Raw genomic sequence first — 11,468 nt, forward strand, 5'->3', positions numbered from 1 at the left:
CAACATGGACAAACCCATCTCTACTAAAAATACAAAATTAGCCAGATGTGGTGGCGCATGCCTGTAATCCCAGCTATTCGGGAGACTGAGGCAGGGGAATTGCTTGATCCCGGGAGGCAGAGGTTGCCGTGAGCCGAGATCACACCACTGCACTCTAGCCTGGGTGACAGGAGCAAAACTCCGTTTCAAAAAAAAAAAAAAAAAGAATATGAGTATATGAATTGCCCATTTTGAAAACAGGAAAGGAAAAGAAGAAAGCACACAACCTTTTATTCCCACTGTTCTTGTCGAAGGAAAGATACTGAAAAATCATGAACTTATGAAAGATAGAGGAAGAGATGCTCATGGAGAAAAAGAGTAAGTAAGAGGATTAATATCTACATATCTCAGAAGAAGAAATATAGAAGTACAGTTTGTATACAGTGGAAAAGAAAGAAGTTTCTTGGTTATTAGACCAACAAACTTAAACCTCATCCTCGGCAAATTTCTGGAACTGGATGAATTACAAATTCATCTCTATATAATGGGGATTGTTAAAAGCCAGCGTGAGTTCATCAAGAATGGCTTAAACTAGGCTACCCACATTCTCTATCTCATAAGACCACGGAAAAGATGAAATAATATGTCTGAACTTAAGCAAGCAATTAACCAGGCATTTTTTTTTTAATATTCTTGAGACAAATAGAGAAATCAATTCTAGATGATAATTGTATAATTGTGTAGACTTATAACTAATTGGATGATGTGTGCAAAGGGTCCACATACACTGACTTATATTTATGAAATATGGTCTCCACTTAGCCTGACCTTATTGTTAGTTGCTAGTCTTACATAAAGCTATCATGATCATGATTCTAACATTTTCTGATTTGAGAGAAATAAATGCTAAAATGACAGAATAGGATCCAAAATATTCATCAGATAGGAAGAGGTGAAATAGGTCATATTTACTTTAAACATAAAGTTTAAATGGATAAGAAATACGATGCAGGAATTCCAAGCACTATAAGATAGAGAAAGAATGACTTGGTAGCACTATCCATAAACAAGCCAGCTCAATGGAAATAGCAGTGTGATGTAGCTGCCCAAAAATGCCATGAGCTTTTGCTGTTTTAATAGGAGTAGGATGTCTCAGATGAGACAAGAAGGTGCTAGGGTACTCTTCACCGGGCTTATCTTATCACACGTGACTTCCTTTCTTATGTTGTTTTTAGAAGGATGTGCACAAACTGGAACCAGGTCAGAGAGCAAGGAGAAGATTGAGGGAAATTGACATCATGTCTTAGAAGGAAGAAATGGGGTTAGGGCTGGTGGCTCACATCTGTAATCCCAGCACTTTGGAAGGCTGAGGCAGTTGGATCATTTGAGGCCAGGAGTTCCAGACCAGTCTGGCCAACATGGTGAAAACGTGTCTGTACTAAAAATACAAAAATTAGCCAGGCATGGCAGCCGACACCTATCATCCCGGAGGCTGAAGCACAAGAATTGCTTGAACGCGGGAGGCGGAGGTTGCAGTGAGCCAAGATCGCGTCACTTCACTCCAGCCTGGGCAACAGAGCAAGACTCCGTCTCAAAAACAAAAAAAAACAAAAAAAAAAAAAAAAAGGAAAGTAAAAAAAGGAAGAATATGGATACTTGGCCTCAGGAGAATTCAGAAGACAGAGATCGTTTTTATGGGAACACGTGGAACACCCAGAGGTGTTTATGGTCATGAGGGAAAGAGGTGTGCTGTGGGAAATATGATCTCATGAAAAAGTGGGGATGTATTAGTTCTCAAGTCAGGAAAACAAGGAGGTGGGGTCATGCGATGCTACAGGAGACTGTTTGCCACAAAGACCTGCTTCTCTGCCTGTCCCAGAGCACTCGGACCCCAGAGAATCCAACTCTGCAACCTCACTACTCATCCTGGCTGGGTTTGGTCTCCACAGATGGGCTTTCACCCACGTGGTGCTCACCAGTGCTCACTACTGCCATCTGGGCCGGATGTGGAGCCAAAACATGGAAGTGTTCCGTGTCTGCTACATGAGCTGCTCCCTCCCATCCCAATCAGCCACCACTGGGCTCCTGGACTCCCTAAGGCATTGACTTTTAGAAAATTGGTTAGTTGGGCCAGGCACGGTGGCTCACGTCTGTAATCCCAACACTTTGGGAGGTCAAGGTGGGCGGATCACCTGAAGTCAGGCGTTTGAAACCAACCTGGCCAACATGGCAAAACCCTGTCTCTACTAAAAATATAAAAATTAGCTGGGCATGGAGGTGCACACCTGTAATCCCAGCTACTTGGGAGGCTGAGGCAGGAGAATCGCTTGAACCTGGGAGGCAGTGGTTGCAGTGAGCTGAGATCGCACCACTGAACTCCAGCCTGGACGATGACAACCAGGCTCAAAAAAAAAAAAAAAAAAAAAAAAGAAAGAAAATTGGTTAGTTTTCTAAATTGCATCGAAAATTTTATAAATAATAGAAGCTCGAGAGAAAGCCACACAGCAAAACTTTCTCTCCTTGCCAATGAAATGTATCATTTTCAGCCACCTCTCTTTAATAACTGAATATTATCTTCATTTCTGTACCCTTCATTTTGCTTTGTGTTTTTGAGAGCGCTGGTTGCCTTAAAATCAGTATCTCAGATCTCTGGTGAAGTTTCCTCTGTCTCTTGGACTCTATGACCCTGATATTTTCTAGAGGTAGCCGGTGTCAATTTGAGAAGCATCCAGAAAAGGCAATAGAAAATAGGCCTTAGCATTCGAAAATCTAAATGTAAATCCTTGTTCTTCCACTTGCTAACTGTGTGACCTTGGGCTAATTAATACACATGGTGGTCTTGGATTAATCAGTGGAGGCTTGTAGAGCACCCACTGTGATGCCACATCCTGTGTTTGTCTGGCAGGAGAGATTATAAAAAGAAGTTAAAGAAAAAAAAATAGTCTCAAAAATATCTAAGACTGATATACTCCCATATTATCAAAAACACTTATTTTCCTTAGTTAGGAATAGTGTGAGCCTCTAGTCCCAGCTATTTTGGAGGCTGAAGTGGGAGCATCACATAAGTCCAGGAATTCAAGGCCAGGCTGGGCAAATAGCAAGACGCCGTCTCTTGAAACACATAACAAATGTAAAGTTTGTAGGATAGACTGATTCAGCAAATATTTTCCTCTTGTTTCTCCCGTTCTTTTCTATCTTCCTTTCTACTTGAGGCCCCTGTTTATGGAGGAATTTCATACAAGGGTGCTCTTCTTGTGCCTATCAAGACAGACCTATAGATGCTTTGAGCTATAATGTTCCATATTCGTCCCTGCCCACATTATTATTATTAGTTATTATTAATGCTTGAGGCATTAATAATCTCTTGAGCCGGGCGCAGTGATACACACCTGTAGCCCCATCTACTCAAGAGATTGAGGCAGGAGGATTGTTTGAACTCACTGCACTACAGTCTGGGCGACATAGCAAGACCTGTCTCTCAAAAAAATTACGTAAATAATCTCTTGAGTATGCTATGACATTTCTCAAGCCTGTGGCCTTATCATATAAACTTACAGCATTTTCTAATTCCATTCTGATCATTTCAAATAAACTTTAATTTTATCATAAAATATCTTACTACCGTTACTAAAAACCATAAAAAGTTTGTAGTTATGAAGAAGTTATTTGACTCATTCACTTTGTTAGATGTCAGCCTAGATAGTACAACCTCCAGGAAGCATTCCTTGACCGCTTAGATTTAGTTACGTTTGGTTAGATTTAGTTATGTTTGATGAGTTACATATAAACTAATTGAATTTAGTTAAATTTTGCTGTGAGGTCCTGTAACACCCTTCACTTTCCCGATCACTGGAGGCAATACAGAGACACAGCAAGTTCAGCTCAGCCCTTGGATCATACAGTCCTGGATTCAAATTGGCACCTCTTACCTCCTAGTGGAGTCTGTCAAGTTACATAACCTAAGTTCCCCTTTCCTTATTCGTAAAGTGAGATTAGTAAAACAGGGTTATGGAAGAGCAGGGATATTAAGTGCCTATACAGTGACTGACACATCGTAAGCAATAAATAAGTACTAGATGCCGTCGTCATCACCATCTCCATCACCATCCTCATCATGACACTTCATTGTAGTTGCTTATTGAATATGCTTATCTTCCTCGATGAAGCAGGGACCACATTTTCTCTGTTCACCTTTCTCCCCCTGCTGCCTAACCGTTTCTGACACAAAACAGGAGTTTAGTAACTTGATCGTTGAATGCTTGAGATAAATCCTGGTGGCCAAACGACAGCAATGGCTTTGTGGGTTCTACCATGCCTGGTCCTTCATGCACATAGTTGTCCTCTTTTATGCCCCCCCGAAGCAATGAGATTTGGCCGAGTTCCTTCAAGAGTGAGCCTAGCAGAATAGATCCTAGGTGAAGCAGGGGAGATCACTTAGAGCTTGCAGCATCTCAGAGCTACAAGGGACTTCCTCAGCCTCACAGCCTACCTCCTTCATTTCACAAAGTACACGCTGAAACACATCCGTGGCTCAGCCAGGCTACAAATGACACAACTGGAGTACTGTAGACCTGAGAAGAGGGATTTAGAAGACAATTGAGTCCGAGCAACGTAGCTACATTATAGTTTAATTTTTGAAGTCTATCACCATTTTATCTATGGAATTTGTTTTTTAAGGATAAGTAGCTAAGTGCCTGTAAATAATAAATGCAAAATAATAATAATTAGTTTGGCTAGGAGCAGTGGCTCACATCTGCAGTCCCCACACTTTGGGAGGCCAAAGCTGGAGGACTGCTTGAGGCCAGAAGTTCAAGACTAGACTAGGTAAAATAGTGAGACCCTGTCTCCACAAAAATTTTTAAAATTAGCATGGTGTGGTGGTATGTGCCTGTAGTCCCAGCTACTTAAGGGGCTGAGGCAGGAGGATGGCTTGAGCCCAGGAGTTGGATGCTGAAGTGAGCTATGATAGCCACTGCACTGCAACCTAGGTGACAGCATGATGTCCTGTCTCAAAAAATAAATCGGCCGAGCGCAGTGGCTTACATCTGTGATCCCAGCACTCTTGGAAGCCAAGGTGGGTGGAGCGCCTGAGGTCAGGAGTTCAAGACCAGCCTGGCTAACATGGGGAAACCCCATCTCTACTAAAAATACAAAAAAATTAGTTGGACGTGGTGGAGTACACTTGTAATCCCAGCTACTTGGAAGGCTGAGGCAGGAGAATCACTTGAACCCAGGAGGCAGAGAATTGCCTGAACCCGGGAGGCGGAGGTTGCACTGAGCCGAGATTGCACTATTGCATTCCAGCCTGGGCAACAAGAGCAAAACTCTGTCTCAAAAATAAAATTAAATAAATAAATATTAGCCAGAGTGAAGTTACTTCTGAAGAAGGAAAGTGTGATATTCACTACAAATGTGAAGAACGTCTACCACCTGGCTAGCGTGTCATTAAGGGAGTACACTGCAATTCTGATCACCTGCTTTCTGAATTTTATCATAAATTATATTTTGAATGAATAATAATAACCTGTGACTGTACTGGCAAAAAAAGTCAAAAATATTATATATTTTTTAAAGATGTAAGCCATTTTAATACTCTAGTTACTCTAATTCTAAGGATCGCAATTCCACAGAGGCCACTACTATGCTTTAGAAGAGTTTTATTTATAGCTCCCTGGCAACATAAGACGCAAGGAATCCAGAGTGGTTTTTACATCCATTGCATTTACCCAAACACACCATCGGAGGGCAGTATACACTTGGTTAACTTAAAAACTGCCTGTCTGGTGGCCTTATCAAAATAGTTGTCCAAATTAGTCTAAGACATTCCTAAATTACCACTCAGATAGGCAGGAAAGGTGTTGGAAAAGACAAAAGGAGCAAAGATTTTGAAGAGACAAAGGAACGCATCCCTTAAGACTCTGAGTTTCTACAAAAGGGAATCTGGAGCTAATCATGCTGCAAAATGGGAAAACAGTTAAAAAACAAAGGGATTTCCTAATCATTTGTTACATTTGAAAGACTTTCATTGAATATGATCGTCTGAACACCAGCTACCAAACAAAAATCAGATCTCCTCATTCCTGTTAATATGCAGTACTTAATAAGATGGCAACAAAGACCACCATGTAAAAGGGTCCCTTCAGTAATGTTTTCTTGAGTGAGTGAAAATCGAGCCTGCCTTATATTGTATTCTACTTTGCATCACAAACAGTTTTAGTGTATTTCTGGAAAAGCACCAGCAGTTTCTTTGAATGTTGAATTCTGGAGTTACATAGGCAGACTTTTTTGTAACAGAATATATTGGCTTTAAAACAGGTGATAACTTGGCCGGGCCTGGTGGCTCATGGCTGTAATCCTGGCACTTTGGGAGGCCGAGACAGATGGATCACTTGAGATCAGGAGTTAAAAAACAGCCTGGCTAGGGCCGGGCGCGGTGGCTCAAGCCTGTAATCCCAGCACTTTGGGAGGCCGAGATGGGTGGATCACGAGGTCTAGATATTGAGACCATCCTGGTCAACATGGTGAAACCCCGTCTCTACTAAAAATACAAAAAATTAGCTGGGCATGGTGGCGCGTGCCTGTAATCCCAGCTACTCAGGAGGCTGAGGCAGGAGAATTGCCTGAACCCGGGAGGCAGAGGTTGCGGTGAGCCGAGATCGTGCCATTGCACTCCAGCCTGGGTAGCAAGAGCAAAACTCCGTCTCAAAAAAAAAAAAAAAAAAAAAATCTTAGCTAGGCATGGTGTCTCATGCCTGTAATCCCAGCTCCTCTGGAGGCTGAGGCAGGAGGAGAATCGCTTGAACCCAGGAGGTGGAGGTTGCAGCAACCCGAGTTCACGCCATTGCACTCCAGCCTGGGCAACAAGAGCAAAACTCTGTCTCAAACAAAACAAACACTTATAAGGAAAGGGGTTTGCTAAGCAAATACATAGTCTAATCAGTTTTCAAGAGGAAATGCTTCAATTAAGAATAATTTTTAAGTTTAATTCTATTTTTAACTTGTTTACAAAAATCTTTTTGGAGAAAGAAGACGTATGCATTTCTAACCAGCTTCTTGCATGATTCTAACATAGTCACCTGGTACCAGCAAGCAAAGCACTCTTTGATTTTTTTAGAACACCAGGCACTACTTTCTTGGAGTAGATGATTAACCCAGCTAAAGCTTGATTTTTACTAGCTAACACTTTGTTAACCTAGTGTGTTATACTGTGTGACTTTAAAATGATAAAAGCAAAATAAAGTGTAGTTGTCATTCAAGTTAGCTTTCTAGTCCAAGTCACTAACAATCTACTATGTAATAGACATTCTAAGATTTCTGCCAACAGTTCTATTTTCAATATATAAAATCAATTTTCAGAAAACTGTAAGGATGATTTCCTTGTGCAATTAAGATTCTACTAATCATGGAAAAGATTATACTGCACACTTTCTCAAGGTACCTATGGGATTGACAATATGTCCACGTGTCCTGACAGTAAAGTCAGTTGTCTGAATACATTCCATTTTGGAATAGCAGATCTTTAAGTGCTAAGCAAGTAACTACCACCACGTTCAAGTTTAGAACTGGAAGATCTTTCATTATATTAATAGACCCTTTATTTTTAGACATAACAAAATACCAAAGACAAATGGCCACATATGTCCTAATGTACTTGAGAAATCTTGCTACGAATGCTGTGTCACTAATTTTTAATACTTTAAAAAAAAAAAAAAGGCTGTCTTTTCTATTGGCATTATTGAGTAAGAAAAAAAAAGCTGAATCAGAATGTTTCTGTGTGAATGCACATTCCTCACTAAATCTCTCAGGCAGCTGCTTTAGTCACTGTTACTAACACCTTGCTCTGTCATCTCTTTGTATACATGTCTAATTTATCAGTTTCTTGTAGATTGTCAGCAGCCTGCTGCCTCCGTACCGCCACAGTGCTCACAACTAGCCGGGAGGCAAGACTGCCCGACTGTCAGGTAAATTCAGATGTCCTTTTCCTTCCCACCCAGCTGCATGCCTGATCCATAGACCCCAGCTCCCCTTTCTAACACCTGAACTGCCTAAGCATCATTATATTTTGCTATATTTGATTTCAAATGTGGACTACATAGACACACACTGGATACCTGCAGTCCCTGTGTTCCCAGTGGGAATTCAAGAGAGCTGGGCCTTATTTTGCTGGCCACCAGCTGGTTGAATACAGGCTGCCTTCAGCCCCTTTGTCTGCATAAATACTTGGATTAGTCCACTGTTTCAGTCCTTCCCAAAAAACAAAAGCTGGAATTGTTCTGATATTTGACCTACCGTTCGTTTTCTTTCGTCTTTAAAATGTATTTATTTTCCTACGAAATCCAAGGGACACTGATATACTAATTGACCTGATTTGATTCCTATACATTGTATGTATTAAAACATCACTATGTAATCCATGAGTATGTACAATTATTTTTTGTCAACTTAAAAAAATAAAATCCCTGGCCAGGCATGGTGGCTCACATCTGTAACCTCAGCATTTTAGGAGGCCAAGGCGGGTGGATCACTAGGTCAGGAGTTTGAGACCAGCCTGGCCAACATAGTGAGACCTCGTGTCTACTAAAAATACAAAAAAATTAGCCAGGCAGGGTGGTATGTGCCTGTAGTCCCAGCTACTTGGAAGGGTAAGGCAGGAGAATTGCTTGAACCCAGGAGGTGGAAGCTGTGGTGAGCCAGGATCACGCCACTGTGCTCCAGCCTGGGCAACAGAACAAGACTCCATCTCAAAAAATAAAAAATAAAATAAAATCCCCACTACTCAGGAGGCTGAGGTAGGAGGATTAATCATTTGAGCCTGGGCTGGGTGCGGTGGCTCAAACCTGTAATCCTAGCACTTTGGGAGGCTGAGGCAGGTGGATCACTAGATCAAGAGATCGAGACCATCCTGGTCAACATGGTGAAACCCTGTCTCTACTAAAAATACAAAAAATTAGCTGGGCATGGTGGCACATGCCTGTAATCCCAGCTACTCAGGAGGCTGAGGCAGGAGAGTTGCCTGAACCCAGGAGGTGGAGGTTGCGGTGAGCCAAGATCGCGCCATTGCACTCCAGCCTGGGTAACGAGTGAAACTCCGTCTCAAAAAAAAAAAAAAAGAAAGAAAGATTCTTCACTAACATACTAATGCCATTTTACAACAGCACTAATTTGGATTAGAAATCATAATAATAGAATAATTATAGATTTATCTCAATTATGTAAGCAAGTGAATATAAATATTCACAGTCATCTCAGTGGGATTCTGCATGTGTAGTGGTTAAGAACATGGGCTCGCCAGGCGTGGTGGCTCATGCCTGTAATCCCAGCAGTTTGGGAGTCCAAGGCGGGTGTATCACCCGAGGTCAGGAGTTCAAGACCAGCCTGGACAACATGGTGAAACCCCGTCTCTACTAAAAATACAAAATTACCCCAGCATGGTGGCGCATGCCTACAGTCCCAGCTATTTGGAAGGCTGAGGCAGGAGAATCGCTTGAACCCGGGAAGCAGAAGTTGCAGGGAGCCAAGATCACACCACTGCACTCCAGCAAGAATGAAACTTCATCTCAAGATACAAACATTTAAAAAATAAAAAAGAACATGGGCTCTTCACCTACAGTCCAGTCTCTACCAGGCAACCCAGCCCTTACCCAGGGCCTGGGTCAGTGCTGGGCACATGACTGCTGTGCACTAAATATCAATTATACCTGAATGAGTGAATGAGCTCTAGAATCAGATTGCTTGGGTTGGAACCCACCTCTAATACCCACTAATTGTTTAATTTTGGAAAATTTATTTTGCTGACTGAGATTCCGTTTCTTCACTTGTGAAGTTCAGATTACAATAGCTATTGGGAGAATTCAGCAAGGCACACACCTGGCTGGGAGTGTCTGCTCAGTATCTGTTACCAATACCTCTTTTAGTATCTTACCATTCCTCAAGACAAAGATCTGCAGTCTCTTAACCTCTCTAATTTGCTTGAAGTAAGTGTGGAGAGGGCTACCGTTTTGTTGGCTTGTTTGTTTCAGAGACTGGGTCTGGCTGTGTTGCCCAAACTGGACTTGAACCCTGGGCTCAAGCAATCCTCCTACCTCAGAAGACTACTGATTTACGTGTTTTCATTAAGTAGGAAATGGAAAGATTGGCAGGAAATTTTGTTTAACTTTTTTTTTTTTTCATCTTGCTTGTTTTTGGAGAACCAGTTTGACTAAACAGTTAGGTAGCCTAGTTCCATCTGTTCTGAGATTAATGAATTTAGGCTGCTTACTACCACCACAGGGATGATTCGCTTTAAAGAAAAGCAGTTTAATGAATTACAAATGCATCCAGCTTCTCAGATGTTTCCAGTTTCTATCCACATGAAAACAGCCTGGTCTAGAGCCCAGTTCTACTGTTCTCCGCATCGTGGTCCACATAAAGAAATGATAAAATGCACATAGATCTGAAAAGACTCTCCTTTTCGAAGTTGCCAGGATGATGACTGACTCTTCCCACTCAGACCATTGCCAAGTGGGTCAACGTTAATACTTTCATTGCCTTTCTTACTCCTTCCTGGCAGAAAAGTTTTGTTTTTTTTTTTTTTTTTTTTTTTTTGAGACGGAGTTTCGCTGTTGTTACCCAGGCTGGAGTGCAATGGCGCGATCTCGGCTCACCGCAACCTCTGCCTCCTGGGTTCAGGCAATTCTCCTGTCTCAGCCTCCTGAGTAGCTAGGATTACAGGCATGCACCACCATGCCCAGCTAACTTTTTGTATTTTTAGTAGAGATGGGGTTTCACCATGTTGACCAGGATGGTCTCGATCTCTTGACCTCGTGATCCACCCACCTCGGCCTCCCAAAGTGCTGGAATTACAGGCTTGAGCCACCGTGCCCAGCCCGAAAAGTTAACGCATAGCTAACATTTGAATTCTTAGTATGACCCAGACAAGGGCACAGTTTTTTACACATATTAATCATTACAACCTCCCATAAGGTAAGCACGGTTTTATACCCATTTTTGGTTGTTTTTGTTTCTTTGGTTTAGTTGTTTTGGGTTTTTTGTTTGTTTGTTGTTGTTGTTGTTTCAGAGAGGGTCTCTGTCGCCCAGGCTGGAGCGCAGTGGCATTATCTTGGCTCACTGCAGCCTCCACCTCCTGTGTTCAAGCCATTCTCCTGCCTCAGCCACCCAAGTAGCTGGGATTACAGGTGTGCGCCACCACACCTAGCTAATGTTTGTGTTTTTAGTAGAGACAGGGTTTCACCATGTTTGCCAGGCTGCTCTTGATCTAATGACCTCCAGTGATTCACCTACCTCAGCCTCCCAAAGTGCTGGGGTTATAGGCTTGAGCCACCACACCTGGCCTTACACCCATTTTTATATGACAAAATCAACGTTTGGGAAGGTAAGATGACTTGTTCAAGGTCACATATCCTGAACACAACTGAGCCCATGACTCCTATGTACTACCATAGGTAGCTGCACTGCAGAGGAGAGATCTATTTCAGTTACACTGCGAGGAG

General features: G+C 42.2%; 1 protein-coding gene across 5 annotated transcripts in view; it reads left to right on the forward strand.

The window, feature by feature from the left end:
* BICD1 (BICD cargo adaptor 1) overlaps nucleotides 1-11,468 on the forward strand; it is a 289,925-nt gene that overhangs the window by 265,680 nt on the left and 12,777 nt on the right. For 2 of the 5 annotated variants that reach the window (XM_003926636.4, XM_003926635.4), the window contains one exon: nucleotides 7,865-7,940. The exons of 2 other annotated variants lie outside the window; for them this stretch is intronic. In XM_003926636.4, coding sequence (XP_003926685.1) covers nucleotides 7,865-7,940 — 76 coding nt within the window. Of the gene's footprint in view, nucleotides 1-7,854; nucleotides 7,941-8,059; nucleotides 9,570-11,468 lie in introns of those variants that run through there. One more of the 5 variants, XM_074403045.1, reaches the window with a different exon arrangement.

Source organism: Saimiri boliviensis, chromosome 7 (genome assembly GCF_048565385.1).
Source record: "Saimiri boliviensis isolate mSaiBol1 chromosome 7, mSaiBol1.pri, whole genome shotgun sequence".
In the NCBI taxonomy this organism is placed as follows: Eukaryota; Metazoa; Chordata; class Mammalia; order Primates; family Cebidae; genus Saimiri; species Saimiri boliviensis.